A 21,118-nucleotide genomic window follows, 5' to 3' on the forward strand; every position below is an offset into this window, starting at 1 on the left:
ATAGTTGCAATTTAAAAATATTATTCATGGGTAGGTACTTAAATTTCTAGGGTATACTTTATATTCTAATATTAATAGCTAAGTCGTTAATGATTTGTATGATTAATGATTTGTACTACCTATGCATATGGCTTTAATACTATAATGTTTAGTATATAATACTCTGTATTTGCGAGATTGAACTATGTGTTGCAAAAATATTTAGTTTTAAGGAACCACCAAAAATTTAAAACTTTAAAATTTCACTGTTATATTATATTATATTTATTTATGTTAATTGGTTATTGCTGCATGTCGCACTCAAAGAAATTGTATTTTAAGTGGTTCTATACAAATTATCAGATATAATTTGCTTAAAAATAGCATTTATGAAATAATTGTTGATCTGAACATTCAATAAGGAACTACAAACTAATCTTCGGGTAATATGGGCTAGCATTTTTTTCACTCTACATTTTTAATGTTACACTGCACAAGTAGGATATGATTTTGGTTTGATCTTATGTACATATTTATTATTATCAGGACGTATACAAGGGGGAGGGCGACCGCCCTCGACCGCCCTCCTGTACATTTACTTGTGTTTGTAGTACTATGAACCTATTTACTGACAATTAATCGAACTTCAACTAAAATGTAATAAGATTTTTATTTTTTATTTAAAATTCGATAATTTGCCAACATTAATATTTTAATACTGTATAGTATATTAAAATGATACCTACGTAGAAATAGATAATATTATCTATAAACATTGGATAATAATAATATATATATATTATATCGATAATATTATAAAATAAAGGTTTTCTAAAATTAAATGAAAATTGCATTTTGTTATATAATTTTTAAATGTAATTATAACTGATCATTTGATGTTCGTTAACAATATAAAGTTATTTAATTATGTAGTTATAACTAGTTTGTAACAATAAAATTATTACATTATTTAAATTTATATTATCATGGTTTTATGAAATATGTTATTAAAATTATTTTAAATAATAACATAATACCAAAACTACCAAAAGTATTAATTTTTACCGAGGTAAATTAATTAATAAATGTATGTTTATACAAAGATAGAAATTCAGTGATCAAGAGGACATTCCGAGCGGGAGTTTCTATCCCCCCCCCCCCAAAAAAAAAAAAAAAGAAGGGTTTTGTCAGTTGGGAAGATTAAGTAGAAATCGGTCATTATTCAGTAGTGGCGGTCTTTTTATTGGTATTTTACTAATTTGTTTCATGTTACTTTCTTATTTTTTTTTCTTATTGTTAATAATATTTTTCATTAATGAATCAATTTTTCGCACTCTCCCCCCACAGAAGATGAGCTGAATACGCCCCTGATTACTATTACGACTGTTTTTGATTTTTTTGATTTCTTTAGTTTTGATAAATAAATCTCGTGTTCGTAAAAAAACGTGCCTATAACATCATTAGTTCATTAGTAGGTATCATTTTAATACTATACAGTATAAAAATATTAATGTTGGCAAATTATCGAATTTTAAATAAAAAATAAAAATCTTATTACATTTTAGTTGAAGTTCGATTAATTGTCAGTAAATAGGTTCATAGTACTACAAACACAAGTAAATGTTCAGGAGGGCGATCGAGGGCGGTCGCCCTCCCCCTTGTATACGTCCTGATAATAATAAATATGTACATAGATCAATCCAAAATCATATCCTACTTGTGCAGTGTAACATTAAAAATGTAGAGCGAAAAAAATGCTAGCCCATCTTACCCGAAGATTAGGTTGTAGTTCCTTATTGAATGTTCAGATCAACAATTATTTCATAAATGCTATAAAATGTATTTTTTAAGCAAATTATATCTGATGATTTGTATAGAACCACTTACTGTTGGTTTAATATTTTTTTTCTTCAAATATTGATTTTAAAATAAAATACAGACATCATTAAAATTGATATCATATTCTGTCGTTTTATAATACAACCCCGTGTAATACATTACCATAATTCAATAAATATTTTAGTCTATTATATAGTACCACACGCCAAAGGTTAATTTTGAAATAATTGTCTCACAGCTTAAATATGATGGTACAAACTACAAATACAGGATTGGTATTATACCAGGGAATGCGAGTACTGAGAATGAAAAAGTATTGTGAATTTAAATATTTATTATTTATATACATATATTCAATACGTCCTATGATTAAAGATTGTACATTTTTAAATCAACTTCCCTGAAAGAATAGGAAGGAAATAACTTATGAAAATATTGAATCCTGTGTAACTTATAACAAATATAATACATAACAGTGGTACACCAAAGCTGTGGTAACTCAGACAATCTGTGGTATAGCGCATTATGTTTGGCATTTCGAACTGGAAGTTCTTACTAATTTTTACGGAATAAATACTGTAGATATTATTATTATTATTATTTAATATTATGATAAATCAAAAGTTATAATAAAATCGTAGAGATTTTAGCGATCGTCCACTTGACTCAATATCAATATCAAATAATTAATCTATAAGCAACTTCTCATGCCCATATAGACTTATGAAATCTATATATATCTGTGTATATATCATATATGTATATGTGGCGCGGGCAAACGGCTAAATTGTTAAATTTAAACAGAATGCAAAGACTTAAATCGATCACCTTGCGCATGATAACTAAGGCCCCCTAGTAACCAACCACATACTTCACACAGATTTATACATCAAAACAGACTCAGAAATTTTCTTAATTACCTATAAATAAACGTTATCGTTTATGACAAGAAAACCACCCTAACCCACTAATCTCAATTCTCAGCACTTGACTAAGACACAATATATACCTGGAAACCCTCAAAGGAGACATAAGAGAAGATAGTGTCGTGACCATTATAATTCAATATAACCTTTTTATATAATCTCAACTGCTAGTGCAATAACAAATTGGCAATTTGGGTTAGGAAAATTCAATAAACGACAGTGTGGGCAGTGTGGCACATTTCATGTCACACGCTGTCAGTGACTTTTCAACAGCAATACTAAAAGGTTTGTAAGAGCATTTAACGAATGTAACGAGGTCGTAGAATATTTGAATGTTAAATATGTTATGAAGAGAAAATGTTTAATCGAAACGCACTGATGACTGATAAGTTTTTGAACTTTGTTGTTGTCATGTACCTAATCAAAAATATCTCTGACAATGCCACGATGTAGAGAAGATCTCCTCTACATCGTGGACAATGCTAATAGCTGATATGGAATAAGTCCACTTTATCGGACTTTTCTATGCCGGACACTTTTTTTTCTTAAAATACATGTTTATTACTGTTTGAGAATGCTGAATTAAAAAATGTTTGAAAAAAATTGCGGAAACATATCGTTCATAAGTTACAACACTTCAAAATAATCGATATTATACAGTGTTTACCGGCATAAATCTTATCTATAGTGCCCACGCGAATTTTTTTTTAAACGTAGATAAATTACCGTTTTTAGAATTATGGTGGTAAAAAAAATGGCTAATTTAGCTAATCGAAGAGTTTACTTTATATTACAATTTAAATAATAATAGGTATAAGTATGCAATAATACAAAAAAATATCCCTCGACTTGATGTACAACATCACCTATGTCAGCACCACAAGTAGGTCACCAGTTAAGTTATGTCTTAGGACTCTTATGTTGTATTGTCGTGTAGTAATAACTAATATTTAATAGTAAAAGTACAAATTAAGTACAATAAGTAAACTAAGTGAAAGTATATTACATTCGCCATTTTGGGATATATTACTATTTATTATTACTAGATAAATAGATAACAATAATATTATAATTATGACATTATGTCCAACATCATCCCCACTACTTTCAACTTTTCACGATACTACACGAGACACGGCACTAAAATAATGTGCATACTCCGTTCGTACTGTTCGTAGGCTCAGTAATCGCTTATCACTCATAAAGTGATACTAAAGTTAAGCATGGAGTAAAAACCATGAACCATGATCACCATCACGGCACGTGTAATGTCTACAGTATTGTCTTCCATGATAATGTACCGCAATTTATAGGTTACGTTATCTCCTTCCGAAGTTGTTGTCTCTTTTGAGTATTATTACTTCTCCTAAAAAATCATTACTTTTGCACGGCGTATCCCTCAGGTTTACGTCGTTCGTTTGTGATTTTTCATATTAATAATGGTAAGTAATCGAAATTATTCAAACTTAAGTAAACTTATTTCGAATTGTTTAAGTTTTGCGTTTTATACTTTTGTGGATTCGACCGGATAAAATTGCTTACCACTAGCTTTACTTAGATGCTGTCCATCCTTTCAGACATTTTATTAATGACGAAAGCATTTTTGTATGTTAATCATATCGTTCATACTTTCAGGGTTTCGTTAAAGTTGTTAAGAACAAACAATACTTTAAACGTTATCAAGTCAAATTCAAGAGGCGTCGTGAAGGTAAAACTGACTACTATGCACGAAAACGTTTGATCGTCCAGGACAAGAACAAATATGATACACCCAAGTACCGTTTAATCGTTCGTTTCTCTAACCGAGACATCACATGCCAGGTTCGTATAAATTTGTTTTCAATGCTTGTAATATATTTTCATTAAATGTTCTCTTAACACAGGTTGCACACTCTCGCATTGAAGGAGACAAAATCGTATGCGCTGCCTACAGCCATGAATTGCCTAAATATGGTGTTAAAGTAGGTTTAACCAACTACGCTGCTGCTTACTGCACTGGACTTTTAGTCGCTCGCAGGGTAAGTTATTCAATTTAATTTTTAAGTTGTGACGTCTTGTGTTAATTCCATTTGTTTATATCTAGTTATTGAAAAAACTTGGTTTGGATCGTTTGTATGAAGGATTAAAAGAAGCTAACGGTGAAGAATATTACGTCGAACCTGCTGATGAAGGTCCAAATGCTTTCCGTTGCAATCTAGATGTTGGTTTGATGAAAACCAGTACTGGTGCTAGAGTATTTGGAGCAATGAAAGGAGCTGTCGATGGAGGTTTCAACATTCCTCATAGGTAAATAAAAAATTCTTGTATTTATGTATCTAATTTTTTACTGATAATTTTTGTTTCATAGCGTGAAACGATTCCCAGGCTACGATGCTGAAGCCAAAGAATACAGTGCTGAAACTCATCGTAAACACATTTTGGGTTTGCATGTAGCTGAATACATGCGAAAATTAGAAGAAGAGGATGAAGATGCTTACAATCGTCAATTCTCTCAGTACATCAAATTAGGAATTGTTGCAGATGATGTAAGTCTTTTTATTTTAGCATTAAATAATTTAAATTCATTGAAAATTAAATTTATTAGTACATACTAAATATGTATCGGATAAAAAAAAAAAAAAAAACACAATAGATATAACATTAAAATATTTTATAGAATTAAAAATAGTGAAAATTTTAATTAAAGTTTTGAATTTCTATTGAAAATTATAAATAAACAAATAGGTATTTACTGTCTTAAATGTATCCTCTTTATAACGTGATCCCTGATATTAAGCATTTGTAAAATTGTACAATATTTTAGAAGGCATCGCAACCATATACTGATTACCTAACTATTCAATACGACAATTATTTTTGAAGTAGATCACATTTTTATACTAGTTTACCTATACCTACATTATTATTAGTTTAATAAAAGATTATTTTTACTTCTGCATTATATTAATTTTTGTGATGAGAGATTTTCATAGGTAGAAGGTTTCCTTCCAGATCCCTCAAAACCATCTTTTTTTCCTTCATATGATACTACTAAAACATACAAATTATAGATTTTACTGGGTTAATTGTTTTTTAATAATTGCAAATAATTTCCATTTTATGTAAAAATTTAATTTTTCCTGTACTTTAAACAAGAAAAAACATTTAAACCTATGGCGTAGAATATTATTGATGATTTAGAAAGCAAAGTTATCTATTTCACTTTCAATACACAGATTCTTGATATGCATTCTTTTTCAATAATTAAAATTGCAGTATCTGTAATTGATTCTGTAAATTTGTATTACATTAATAATATAGTAAGAAGGTGCAATACACGTATTTGTTGAATCATTCTTACAGACTACACGTAACATAATAAATTTACACTCTGCAGTTTACGTTTTACTCCATTAGCTTAAAAATTTTAGTGTTTAAAACTATTATGAATTTTGAAGATAAGAACCTTATTTTTGTTTTGTAAGAAGTATTATTACGATGATTAAGTTTTTAAATGAGTTATGAGCATTTTAATTTTACAATTTATTATACGCGCACAACTCACTAGAAAAATGAATTATCGTAAAATACTTCCAACCAAAATAATAGTGTTCTTACCATTAAGTTTCATAATAGGTCAAGTTAAATTTTATTATTAGTTAATTATTATTAATTTTTATTCAAGCTAACTGCTGAGTGTACATTTTCTATGTTACGCGTTTGTAAGACTGAGACAACAATACGGGTGTTGTGCTCTCTTATAGACTTAAACTTCAAAGTTATGACACGGTATCGCTAAATAATCATTGATAAATGATTCCTATTAGAAAATATAAAATGAATCATATTTTGTTTTTGAAAATCTAATTTTGAACTTAGCAAGTAAAATTTGAACATATATTTTGTTGCACATGATAAAATGGGTATATGAAATCATAATATTGTTTAATAATTAATTCTTCTGAGATTATAGTCATTGTGTATATGATAATGAATTATTTATTTATTTAATGTTACTCTAGTACCAACTATCAAAGAGCTTGTTAAAAATTTTGCGAAACAATCAAAACTACAACTGAGTTAGTTTCTTCACACTCTTCAACTTTAGACTCATCAACATCAATAAATAAATTCATTATTATTTCGTTAAAAAAAAACATCTATATTCATATCTATTTTTTTTTTTTACTATAAGTATTTTATATAAAATTTTTTAGAAGTTAGTTAAACATATCAACAGGCTGTTTAGTGTTGCAAAATTAAATATTCATATTGGATTTTAAAAAAAAATCTTAATTTTACAATTTTTTTTTAGTTGGAAAATATGTACAAGAAAGCACATGAAAATATCAGGAGTGACCCTAAACGAGATAGAAAGCCGAAGAAGGAAGTTTCAAAGGAACCTAAACGCTGGAACGCCAAGAAATTGACCAACGCTGAGCGCAAACAACGTGTTGTGGAAGCCAAAGCTGCGTACCTTAAAGAGTTACAAGGCGAAGAGATGGAATCCTAAACCGTTTAATGTGCAAAGTGTGTTATTTCAATAAAACATAAAACTTTAAAAAAAATTTATCTAATATCCCAAATTTTCCTCGTCTTAGTAATCTAACATTTTAAATAATCTTAGAGTCTGAAAAAATAAAAACTTCAAAAATGAGAATTTTACTTTAAAATCTGTGATATAGAACCCAAGTAAATACTCTCACTAAGTAAATTTAATAGTAAGTTATCCAAGTATATTAATAGATACTATATTTTTATTTTAACTAAGATTTAATACAAACTTTTACTTAAAATTCAGAACATATTCATATACTAAGTAAACAACATATCAATGAGCTGGCTAATGTATGTGTCTAGTGGTAGGAGAATACAAAATAGTGGGAGAAGTACTGTCACGTTGACAGTGGCAGTCAAATAATATAAAAAGAATACTAAAATATCAAATATGTTTTACATATAACTGAAAACTACAAAAATATAATATAGCCTATGATGGCTGGCAAACCTTTTGAACGGTGCATGCCAAAAGTTATCTTTTTTTTAGCGTGTCGTGAAAAATATTTAAAAAAAAGATTAGTTTAGGTGCATACTATTTTAATAATATTACTTTGTTAATATTATTGATTTTTTGTTATTGAATACTTAATACCAATTTGTTGATATTTGGTTTATAATCAGAACTTTTGTTAAAATACATGTGACACTGCATTCATCAGTTTCTTAAATCATATTATTATTTACTATATATATTTAAGTAAAAAAATTTTAGCTTGCCCAAAAATCATTTCAGTGCCATGGATTTTGCCGTGCCTGGCCCATGACTTAATTTGTCAATATCTCATCTATCAGTTTGGTGGTTCTTTCATTGATCCCATAAACTTTGATAAATAATATTCCTAAACAATTCATTCAAAACTCAGTTTTTATGTATTGGAATACTCAAAAAAATATTTGACTTAAGTATAAGAAATTAAACAGTATGTTATTGAAAAAATTAAAAACTTCAATAATTTTTAAAATAATGAGTGTGCATTAAATGGATCTCTCAGTTTATATTCAAAACAGTTTTTTTCGTGTAATTATTGGAAGTTTTGATTGTTATAAATTATTAATCAGTTATCAACTTATTCACTCAACTGTATGAGTCATTCTATAGGTAACCTCTGTGTATACACAGACTAGTATGCTATCCTTCTTTCACTCATATTTTACCATATATTATCTTCTTTCTAACTAATACTATGTCAAATCACTAGAATTTGTATGATCCTTAAGATATTGCATTCTAAAACTAATCTGATCAGTCACAGTATTTATATTGTTTGATAATTACGACTATTTCACTTAGATTTATTCAGTAATCTCTCTAGTTTAATCAACTTAAAAATGTATTAGATCTTTACTAAGTGTTCATAATCCACATTTTAGTTTAATAGTTTACTAAACTTAACTTTAAAATGAATTAAGTTTGTAGCATAACATATACTACAAAGTATAAATACTATAAATTTGTTCTACCCTAAGTCATTAAGTTTTCTAACCAAAATTAATAAACAGTAAATACCGATCAAGTTATCAAGAACTAATTAATTTAATTATATTTCTCTTTGTTTGCATTATTGGCAATATGCAGAAGGAGCAAAAATTATAAAGATAGTATTCCATTTTTAACTTGAATTTAATTTTGAATTTGAATTTAACGAAATATTATATTTTATACTCAATTTTATTTTATGAGTAAATTAAATAATTAAGTTATTCTGGTTGAATTTCAACTACTGGATAATACTAAAACTGTAGATAGGTACCTACTTAAATAAATATATTAATTAATGTTTGTATTATCATTTTTTACGCATCATATTCTCTTTCTGAGCTATTTATAAACATTTAACATGTTTAATTTTATGTTGATTGTTTTCTATTGTTGATGAAAAAAATTGTCTGTATCAAATATCTAATAATTAAGTGATAACGTTGATACCGGTCCGGTTGTAATATTTAACTAATAATGGATACCTGTGTAAACATTTCAAGTACCTCCAGTTAAGATATAACTATTAACTACCGTAGTAATTTTACTTATACCTAATAAAATGATCAGTTACATCGACCATAACGTCTTGTTACAATCTGCATTAAAAATATACGTACCTATACCTTATAATAAATATATTATAGGTGAACGGTATATCTACAATACTGTAGGATTTAAAAAAATATATATATAATTGATGTAGGTATATTGTTTTTAGAAAAAGTGAAATAGTAGCTACGTTTTTGATTTTCGATTCACTTATCAATTTCTATTTTCTTAGAAAGCTTAGCCTTACAGAAACCTAAGTTATATTTATATCGGTGGCTCAATTTACGGAAGTATTGACATTAAGTGCACAATTCACTGGGGTCCATCGTCCATGGCATGTCATATAGATACTCAACAGTCTGTAATATACGCTTATTATTATATAATTTGCTTTAACTTTCAATTTATAAACAATATTATTGTACCAGCCAATCTAACAACATCACATCTACCAGGGTGAACAAGATTTTCAATTGAACATTTCGATGTTGGTGGAGCTTGCTTGATGAAGTCTAGACTTAGGATAGGTACAAATCAATTACTATCAATAAAATATCTTGTCATATTTATTTTAGAACATTATCTTAGTACTACATACAGTGAATAGTGATTCATTAAGTGCGTGTATTGTTTATTTAGTCTTAATTGTAACAGTTGGCAGTTGCTGTAGGTACTCAAAATTAAGATTTATTAATAATAGCCTGCGAAACTCGATTGAAAAAAGATAGACAACATAATCAGTTTTTTGATTATTGAAAACAGTGTTGGTGAGTTGCGGCCCAAACCCTAAATAACGTACGAGTTGCGGCCATACAATAATGTATATATTACATATATATATTATATACTATATGTCTATATATAGTAATAGTATATAAACATCACAATATTATGTAGGTATTTTCTAGTATAAATTGTCGTTCTTATATTAATATTGGTCGTAAAGAAAATAAAAGTATTCATAAAATTATAGAATATAATATAATATATTAATGTTATGACATTATATTAAAAAAAAAAATAATAAAAATAAATAAAAGTATAATTGGTGTAATATATTATGATAATAATGTCCAAAAAAAATCAAAGCATTCATAATGTAAGTCATATATGGCAGATAATAAGATAAAACCTATCTATATTATCTTTATCAAATTATACCTATACAAAAATATAACTTCCCATACGTATTGAACATTTCGTTTATACGGTACATAGGTAATAGATATATAATATATATTATACAAGTAAGGTACATATGTAATGAATGTTACAATTACTCGGGCCGCAACTAACCTATACCTAAAATATTATCGGGCCGGAATTCACCGGTCTCCAACACCGGAAACGAAAGGTCGGGCCGCAACTCACCCTCAGCCATTGAAAAAGAAAACTCGGCACAATATTAATATATTATATTAGATAGGTACAAACAAAATCGTTGATGACTTTTCTGCCACGAAAGCAAGAAAAATTTAATTTTTATGTTTAATTTTACATAAATATTTATAAATAATAAATATAACTTATGAGAAAATAATTTATTTTAGAGTTATAATTTAAGGTATGACGGTTGTCAATTTTTATTTGAAATCGAGGGCCCCAGGCTGGATATTGTGTTCACAGGGATCCTTTGTTATCAAGTTGCGCCACTGACGTATAATATAATTAGTCGTAGATTATGCCTGTTATAAAACAAATCGATATTATTTAATAATATTGTAATAATAATATGCTCTTGTTCTGCCTCGGATGAATAATAGGTCCTATTGTAATATATTCTATCTTATAGTGACAGTGTTGAATAGACCAGTAGGTACAGTCCCAAGCCTCTTCAACAAAGTACTGTCTTTCACATGATCAAGGTCTAGTGTTCGTATTAAAATAGTTATCATAACACAAATAACCATTAGGTTTAGGTCATCACTCATCATGATTTATGTTGGTTTTGTGTAAACGTCGTCCAGGCGTACTTGACAATAGACATTTTACAGTTTAACGTGCGTCCGGGTCGACAGCGAACACAATTTTTTTCCACATAAATCACATCGGTTGAGACAAATACGCACGTTTTAGCCGATAGCATAATATATATTATTGAACATTATATAATTATGAGAAATGCTTCGTACGTGCAATATTCCATCTAATATTAGCCATTTTATTATTGCAATTATATCGTATGCAGTAATGTGGTACTTAATTATGGTAGGTATGTAAAAATTACTTTGCGTCCGTGAAGGTATGGACAACTATATATTTATTTGCACTGCGTACAGGATGGTCTGTGATCGATTGGATTGGCAATGTTAAATTGTTAAAGAGGTAGATATAATTGTTTGTTCGATTAGTATAAATACGATTTCTTAAATAAAAAAATATTTTATTGTTTTAACTAAATATTACAAGCAAAAATTTAATACTTTAATTTTAGTGATTTTTGCGTATTTTTTATTTACCAAGATGGCAAAATCAGGATTTTGAATTTTACTTCACCAGCTTACTAGGGTGTGTGAGTTGTGAAATATATCGTGATAATGTTATTGTTCGAAACCACAAATGAAATGTACAAAATATGCTCGAACCGGAACAATTAATGCAAAAAGTTTGATCTAAAAATCCAAACAATGAAAGTAATTGAAAAAAAAATGTCGATCGAATGAACCTAGTACCTAGGTATCCTACGTATATCTATCGTATTTCACATGATTATTTTATCGAAATACTTTTTTTTTTTTAAATTTAGATTTTTTCTCAATTCCACGTGAATTTTCAGGGTTTGTGACACAACTAACACATATAAATAACACATTATCATCAATTAAAAAAAAAATTATTGATATTAGGCATCTTTAATATATTATACATAATATATAGATTTTTTTACGATGTAACATGCTACCTACTACACCAGAATACATTTTTTTTTTTTTTTAATGTTCCATTAAAAAAAATTCAATCGGATTTTGACTTGGTCTTTATCTGTTATACAATAAATAGGTAGTTAATACGACTGCAGTTCAAACTATGTACACATATTATACAATTGGGTAAAAACCGTTTTTCTTCGTTTTTTTCCCCCCTTAAAAACGTAAAAATGCTGCCGATCGAACGTATTACATTGTATGCGCTCACGTGCATGTACCTATTCCAATATTATGTAAAATGTTCATGTTTATTTTTATTGCGGCATTCGGTGGAGGACCTCGGCTGGCCGTCGCTTCGCGGGTAAAATATATTATATTATTATTTATTACGTTATGCGGCATAACTTATGCCCCCGCGTGCGCGAAATACTCGAATCGAGGTCGGCCTACCGAGTGCCGAGTGGACTGAGGACGCGTCTCGTTCTCGTCGCTCCGATGATAATAATTGATAATCCAATAAATCGCATCATTGTTCGCGAGCCCCCACCGCGTGCGGATCTACATGTCAGTGCCCAGTGCATCACGCGCATCGTCGTCGTCGTCATCGTAATTCCGTATCTATCGGTGAAAACAGATCGCCGCATCAGTATTCAGTTGAGTGTTGACTAATATTGCGGCACGGTGTTCGGTCGTGCGTGTCATTCCGACATTCGTGTAGTGTATTACTATAATATAATATTATTTTTAATTTTTATCATACGACCCCCGTCCGAGATATGAAACATTTAAAATTGTTCGCGACGTTGAAAATTACGATCAATTAATAAATAATTAAAATACATATTATTAAGTTTTAAGACTATAAAACCGAAGCCAGCAAGCTGCAGTGTTCGATCTATATTATTATATCGTCGCAGGTGCGTACCCCGTCGTTATAAATACATAGTTAAAATATAATATCACAACTGAAACTCTTCCCCGTTGGACACTAAATTTTCGACCTGGGCCCGTGCGCTCCTTCGAACAAAATGGCCGGGTAACTTCGTGCCTCCATAACCACCCCCATGTCGATAACCTCAAAATAATAATAATAATAAAAAGACAGTGCGCGAAAAAGAAAAAGAAAAAAAGGGAAAACAATATAGGAGAAAAAACCGATTTTGCCCGACTCGCGTACGATACTATTTAGGTCGACCGCGCGCGCGGTTGTTTGTTCGATAAAAACGATTTCGTCGCTCAACACGTCCGTTCGCGTTAAGCGGTCATCGTCGTCTCGCATGCGTCCCGCCGTCCCCCGCAGCCGCCTGCAGTGGTGGTGGTGACGACGAGCTGTCGCCTGTCCGTCCGTTCGGTGGTACCACCGCTGCCTCGTCCGTGATTGCTAATCGTTGGTGGTAGTGCAGCTCTCCCGGGCCCGTGTGTGAAAACCCGATCCTCTCGCGTTCCGGCGTGGACGATCCGATGGCCGCGTCCACCGTCCCGGCGGCTTCCGTGGCCGCGCTACTGGTAGTGCTCCTGCTGGTGGTGCTACTGGCTCCGCCGCCGGCGGCCGCAGCGTCCGGGCAGCCGCCGGTCCGGTGCACCAGGTCCGAGCTGAGCGCTTGCTTCTGCGGCCGGACGACATACGACCGACAGGAATTGTACGCCGTCAACTGCACTGGAACAGGGCTGTCCATGCAACAGAGCATCGACGTGTTCCTAAACCTGCCCAGCGAGACCGAGGTAAGTGATCAGCTATCGCTTGTGGAGGGTAACGTACACGACATTTTGTGGTTCAGAAATTATTCCAAACATAAAAATGCAAATCGTAAAAAAAATTGCCTTGAAATATTATATGCCATAGGTAACTCACCTCCAGGTGGTGTCTACGTTCATGAATCATCATTTTTCTTTGGCCATCTCACACCTCTTGGAAACGGCTATTAGCCTTCTTGATTAATTATACCAGTGACGATATTTCACCCATATCAATCTTCTCCCTTAAATTTTACTTATGATTTCGACCGTCCATACATAATTTTGATTTATATTAGTGTGATAATTGTAGGTATGGTAAACGAGGACTCCCTAATCCATTACTTTGTCTCACCATATCTGTACCAACTCATGTGGCTTTAATCGCAGGTACTGATATTCACCGGCAACTATATGCCCGAGCTGCCAACAAACATATTTGGGGTCAACAGCACCATGGAAAAACTACGATTCCTGGACATGTCCAACAACGGCATTCAAGAGATTAAAGGAAAGAGTTATCATCACGTTTCAAATGTCGAACGGCTGATACTCAACAATAATCAAATCGGATTGAATGGCATTGGATTACATCATCCCAGGTGAGTTTCAAACATTATTCTTTTTGTTTTCATCCAAATGCCTAAGGTAATAACATACATGTCATAATTTAATTTATGCCTTAGTGATAATGACCTCTTGGTTTTAATTTAACCAATATACCTATCTCATGTTTAAAAAAAATATATTCTAACATAAATCTGTTAGATATAGGATAGTCTATTGTTGCCATTATTAATTTTAGGCATGTTTTCAAATTTAAATTTAACTATTTTTTATTTTTTTTAACCATTAAGTGTTATAAAAGGTGGTTTAGTGTTATTCATCTCTAATGAATATTAAGTAAGCTATTATATAAATTTGTGAGGTCACTATCTTGGTATTCATTCGAAATAATAATTACTCACTAGTGTGTGATCTCATCATGTTGTTTGCTTGCCACACCTAGTAGGACCACCTACTGATTGAATTATCCAGCAATAATATATCTAAATAAGGATTTATTTATGCACTAATTTTAAATATTGTCCCTATATATAATTTAAGTAAAATTAAAAATTGGTATATATTTTTCCGTATTATTCTTTAATTTACATAAACTCAAATTGAATATAACAAAATTTTCAGTTATTTTATAATTTATTAATATATTTAATACAATAATTTATAATTATTATAAATGCAAACAAATTTTTTAAATTATTATTATTTTTAAATTGAATGTATAGAGCAATACATGTATATACATGTATGGAGCAATTTTAGTCTAAAATGCTGATAGAAATTTAATTTAATTTAATGGCTCCTTCCATCATTTCTCCCGATATAATATAACATAATCCTATTAATAATAAAGTTCATCCATAATCTATGTATATTGCATAATATAAATATTTTCTATTTTATTCTTTTTTTTTTTTAACAAATTTTAAGAATTAATAACATTTTTTTTTTTATAGAGTTTTTTCAAACTTTGATAGTTTGATAGAATTACATCTCACTGATGCATTTGCTGATGAAGGTGTTGTGAATATAACTGCTGACTTGCATCAAGTATTTATGTACAGTAATTTAAGTCGCTTGGCCAAACTCCATCTTGAACAAAATAAGATGAGTGTCATAGTGGAACCTAGTGTTTTCTGCCCATTACCTCGTCTCCTCGACTTACATCTCAGCAACAATAAACTTACAGGCATTGATTTTGATATAAAGTGCATGCAACATTTGCGTTTCATTGACTTAGAAGGTAATCATATACGTGGGCTCTCTGAAGAACAATTCTCTGCCTTAGATAGTGTTCTATCAAACAATAGATCTTTGGCCATCGACTTGTCCAATAATCCATTCTCGTGTGGCTGTAACATAGAAAACTTATATAGTTGGTTGCGTACCACTAAGGTGAGTGTTCGCAACAGTGAATCGATAAGATGTAGCCAAGATTTGCAAAAAAATCCTCTTGACCCATATGCTGCTTATCGCAACGATTGTCCAACTCCAATACGTACCACATTAATTGATAGTGGTCACGGGGGACACAAATTGGTAATGCTGTTTGTGTTTTGTGCTGTAATTGCATTTTTGGGTGTTGTAGTATATGTATCTAGGTTTGGATTGAAACGATTGAGACCTGAATTTAATACTTCTTCGAGAAAGATACACTACACTACTATTGGAAAATGTGAAGAACAAGAAATACATGTATGATAATATGGCAAATGATTAGTGGTGTTAACAGTATGATATGTGGAAATTCCGACTCATGCTTTAGGGAAAGACTGATAATCGTTTTTTTTTTTTTTTTTAATTCAATTTAATTAAACAATTTAAAGAGTATATTTATGAATTGTTACTCTTTTGTATAGTTATGTTATAAAAGTTTTGAATGAACAATTTAAAAAAAAAATATTTTAATTTTTGATTGATACAAGTTTTTTATTATTTTTTTTATTAATGACATTAAAAAAATGACTGTTATTTAACATATTTAATATTTATTATTTTTTAAATAATTTTTATTGTCGATTTGTCATATATATTGTTGATCTCTAATATCTCTTGTTCCTTTGAAGTATCTCTATTTTTAGGGTGAAAGTATGGCCAGTCGGACTTTCCACATCTGTTAATACCTAATCCCCTTAGTAGCTAAATAAATCATGTTGCTTTGTGTTCATTCACATCATGTATCTGTTATAAAGGAAACTTAAAGTTGACTTAACCTAGTATCTGATTAAGTATTATGAATTTTTTTAAATCCTAGTGAGATGTTACAAAAAAACACCGTCCCAATTTGTTTTTTATTTTTTGTTGCTAAGTGTTAACATTATATAATTTTTAAATGAATGAGCTTTTACATATGTATTTATGTACTTACAAAATTATGCTAGTGATATTTGACTAGCACATGTTTTCAATACACTATTTTAGCCCATTTTTTCCTAATTTTAAATAATTTATTTCTTTCTCAATATTAAAATGTATATCATACTTGAGTTAAAGATAAATTGTGTCATAATTCATAGAATTCATAGGCGCAACTAGACCTACATTTTTTGGGGTGCTAATACTATAGATATTGGATAAGTGTTCAGTGAACATTATAGAAAACCATTAAATATCTAAATAAAATTATAAAATAAAAACAAAGAATAGGGTTTAAACATTTTGTGGTGCTGAAGTCCTCCTAGCATCCCTCTAGTTGCGCTTATTATGTTCACATTTCTTGTCACCTATATTGTCGTGTAACATTTATGTAGTAATACCTTTGTTATTTTATTATCTGTTCTAACTTACGCCTTATGGATATTGTATTCTTGTTAGACAATCAAGAAACTCGAGATGAACACCAATGGCTTTTTCACAATATATTATATTTGCTATAATAATGATTAATATTTATTTTACATTTGTGGTAAACCATAATTTTAATGTACATTAAACAATGTACTCAAATTTCCTCTTATATTACATCTATTAACATTCTCAAGTTTCTTGAATTACAATATGTATTGTGATTTATATTATATGTACATATAAATGCTTAGGATATTTAACTTATTTTTAGAAGTATACATTACACATAATAATTTATTTATCTATACTTGGCTAAAATTTAATTCTTAATTATATGCAATTTACAGTGTACATTTTTATACCATTGTTAAAACTTGTTTCTTATAGATTTAAGTATAGAAAAGTAAATACTTCACGTTTCTCATTACTCTTCACTTGTAATCATAACTTATACTTAACTGCTTATTAAATAATTAGGCAATTGTTGACAATCCGAAGTTGCATATCTTGGATTCTAATGTTATTGTAATACTAATAATTAACATCACACTGTATACAAACCTTCATTGAAAACTTAAAATGACTACAAAATAATGTTTAGGCAGCTTTTATTGTCTCGTATGACATGATTGTTTTAAAGGTAACGAAGTCGGAATATTAAAAATGTTTCATAAAAAATGAAAAAATGAAAAAAAAAATTGTTAAATGTACTTAACAAATTTGTTGATGTTTTGTTTTGAATCTCGGATTTTATAACGTTGTTTATGTGTATATATTATGATGAGTTGTGAAGACGCACTTAACACTTTGCGCTCCCTTGTCAGTTAATCGTTTTCTAGTAACACCTTTTTAGTTGAGTAAATAGAAGACTTAAACACAACATAACTAATTTTTGCTGGCAATTTATTGTACGTGCGGCCGACGTATTTACATTTCGCAGTGCAATCCCGAATACGCGTTTATTGTTACTATTATTATATAATTAAATTGGAGCGCAAAGAGTTGAAATGTTTTTTTTTTATTATTATTAATACTATTATTATTACTATAAAATATTATATAAAAGAAAAAACCAAATAATAAAAAATACATATACATCATATACCGCAATTTTAATTTTTAAATTATAAATTTAACCTCGGCCGTGTTCATAAACATATATGTATATTGATTCTTCTTAACGTACAACGTAACAAAAGAAACTTTATTTTATACATTTTAATGATTGCAGGATAATTTTTTATTCGGTGCATCGAAGGACACGTCGTAAGTATTCTACTTCGTAGACACATATATTATCATCCTTATATGTGTATAGTAACATTGAGAGTTAAACATTTAATCGCCTCAGACGCCACCTAGTACACTCTGTATAATAGTATTATTAGTTACATCGAATGATCGATAATATTCACCCCTGCTGGGCGATGAATGTCCTGCAAGCCAATCTATTTCATAAAAATAACTGCGAAGGCGCACATGCAGTGCCTGTGGAATACATGTGTCCTATGAGTACGTATAATATAATGCGTAATTGAATTATCGATGTACGGCAAAACTTCAGTACCCACTTGACACTATATCTATATGTGCCCGTGATGCAATTTTAAATATTAATTATTTACGGAAGTGCGTAGAATTTCAAATCCGATCGAATATTATAATAATAGCCGATCGGACCATACGCCGTCATTGGCACTTTGCGCAGCCGTACCCTCTTGTCTATGTACATATTATACGTCATTTTAATTTATTGAAAAGATTCGAGAAAATTGTAGAGCGATCGCGTTAGCTAAAATATCACATTTCTCTGCAATGTCTGTATAATATATCTACTTATATGAACTGCTACTTGAATTTGAAAACAAGTTGAATGATGAAGCAAAAATGTAAGAACAAATGTGTGCACCTGAATATATTTAAATATGTCTCATAATTGGCTATATATAGGGCAGGGGTTCTTAATCTCGACCTATTTTATGTCGGCATACCACCTGGCATCTATTGCACCTCTTGACCAAATAACGCCTCGTTTTTTTGCTTATCAAAAATGTATACGTTATTAATTTACGTGTATGAGATTTTATTTCATTAGTAACAACAAATCTATTATAATATAAGCTTTTAATGCGTAAGAAAAAATGTGTATATAAATAATACAATTATTGTTAATATCAAATAAACCAAATAATATTTAATGTGAATAAAGATCCTTTCCATTTTTTTTTTTTTAGGGGGATTTTTTTAGCGTAGGTACCACTGCAGGTTGATAAAACGTTGGACTATAGGAGTTATGATAAAAAGGTTGTGTGCATAAATAATAAATATTTTTCAAACACAATAAAAACTCCATTTTCTGCTACTCCCTTCAATTAATTCCAGCACTTTGTTTAACATAAAATATAAAAGAAAGATAGTAATATCAGTTGGTTAGTATTTAAAAGAATAGTATTTCAAAAAAAAAAAAAAATATGAATTTCAGGTCATTATATTTCATTGCGTTTACGTTTTAATATTTTATAAATAACTTTTCTCTCGTATTGATGTTTCATGAAAATGTATGCAACTTAAAACAACGCATCACTCTGTTTAGCACGAACATCAATATGACGACGGCATACTTTATTTTAAAACACTTTAATTATGTAAAACGGCAATATCCAACCTAAATGTATAAATTGTGTTAGGTGTGTTAACACGTTATTAAAGTACGCGCACCTATTCATCTTTAGACGTATTTATATACGTTATAACATTGGTTCTCAACCGGTGTGCCGCGAGATTGTCTAGGTGTGCAACGAGAAATGTTATTAAATATGAAATTTTTTTTTTATACAGCAACAAAATAATATTTTAAGAACTAAATTATTTAAAGTAAACAACGGAATTTTATATCATAAAGTTAATAGATTTTTAATTATTATTGAGAAACTCGAGCTTGTCGTTTCGTACACAAAAGTTCAATACGTGGTCGAGTTGAAGACAAGCAGACACGCATTCTCTGATCAACGGAAAGAAGCCTCTCCCGTTTTTTTGTTTTTTATGTTTGTTAGTGTCGAAAAGCCTAACTTTCCGATGTTGTTGTGGATGTCAAGTGCGTGAGTGTGCCGTGAAAACTTGTGATGTATAATAGTATGCCGTGAACCAAAAAAGGTTGAGAACTACTGCGTTATAACATGACATAGGTACGTCATTCCTATGTAGTTTTGACAACTGGGTAAAAAGAAATTGTAGTCTCCATTGAATGGTTTAATATGTGTCGCGTCGTTTTGGTGTAGTGTGTCACGCATCGATTTTAAGTCCTATACACATATTTTATACCTCACATTAATGTGCCTCCCCGCAATTAACACCTAATCGTGACGACATTCGATTTTTAGGTAGGTACCTACATGCATCAATAAGTATACAAATTATAATTGCTTGATTTATATAATAATGAGAACATATGAGAACTGTATGCTTGACTATTATTGAAGGACCGCATTTGGACATTTTATACTACCCAGTGTAAGCCATATACATATACAGTCCAACTTGGCTGACTCAAAGTCTATGATACCTCAAACTTTTTTACCGATTCTTTCAACTTCGAGTTATTTAAGTCCGACTGTACACTTAATAGGTATATCTACCGTCAACACATACAGGCGCGTACACAAAAAAATATTTTGGGGGGGGTTTTGGTTGTACATTTTTTTAATTATATAATCTAACCTAAACTATAGTCTAACAAGAAATTTACACAACTTCAATTAGGTATAGTACAATTTATTTTATAATTTCTCATAAAATTCGTTAATTATTAAAAACAATTTAAATAATATTTAATTAAAAACATGTATTTTGAATTT

General features: G+C 30.0%; 2 protein-coding genes across 2 annotated transcripts; both read left to right on the forward strand.

The window, feature by feature from the left end:
* The first annotated feature begins 4,027 nt into the window (after nucleotides 1-4,027).
* RpL5 (ribosomal protein L5) lies at nucleotides 4,028-7,291 on the forward strand. Its single transcript, XM_015511205.2, has 6 exons — nucleotides 4,028-4,186; nucleotides 4,380-4,565; nucleotides 4,628-4,762; nucleotides 4,828-5,030; nucleotides 5,092-5,269; nucleotides 7,039-7,291. The coding sequence occupies exons 1-6, from the start codon at nucleotides 4,184-4,186 to the stop codon at nucleotides 7,234-7,236; spliced, it is 903 nt and encodes a 300-aa protein (XP_015366691.1). The 5' UTR covers nucleotides 4,028-4,183; the 3' UTR covers nucleotides 7,237-7,291.
* Nucleotides 7,292-12,773: 5,482 nt separating this feature from the next.
* LOC107163669 (trophoblast glycoprotein) lies at nucleotides 12,774-18,366 on the forward strand. Its single transcript, XM_015511204.2, has 3 exons — nucleotides 12,774-13,901; nucleotides 14,304-14,515; nucleotides 15,434-18,366. Exons 1-3 carry the CDS (start codon nucleotides 13,641-13,643, stop codon nucleotides 16,176-16,178), a joined length of 1,218 nt encoding a protein of 405 aa, XP_015366690.2. The 5' UTR covers nucleotides 12,774-13,640; the 3' UTR covers nucleotides 16,179-18,366.
* Nucleotides 18,367-21,118: the final 2,752 nt, after the last annotated feature.

This window comes from Diuraphis noxia, unplaced genomic scaffold (assembly GCF_037042655.1).
Source record: "Diuraphis noxia isolate RWA-SAM2 unplaced genomic scaffold, SU_Dnox_SAM2 contig0005, whole genome shotgun sequence".
Lineage (NCBI taxonomy): Eukaryota > Metazoa > Arthropoda > Insecta > Hemiptera > Aphididae > Diuraphis > Diuraphis noxia.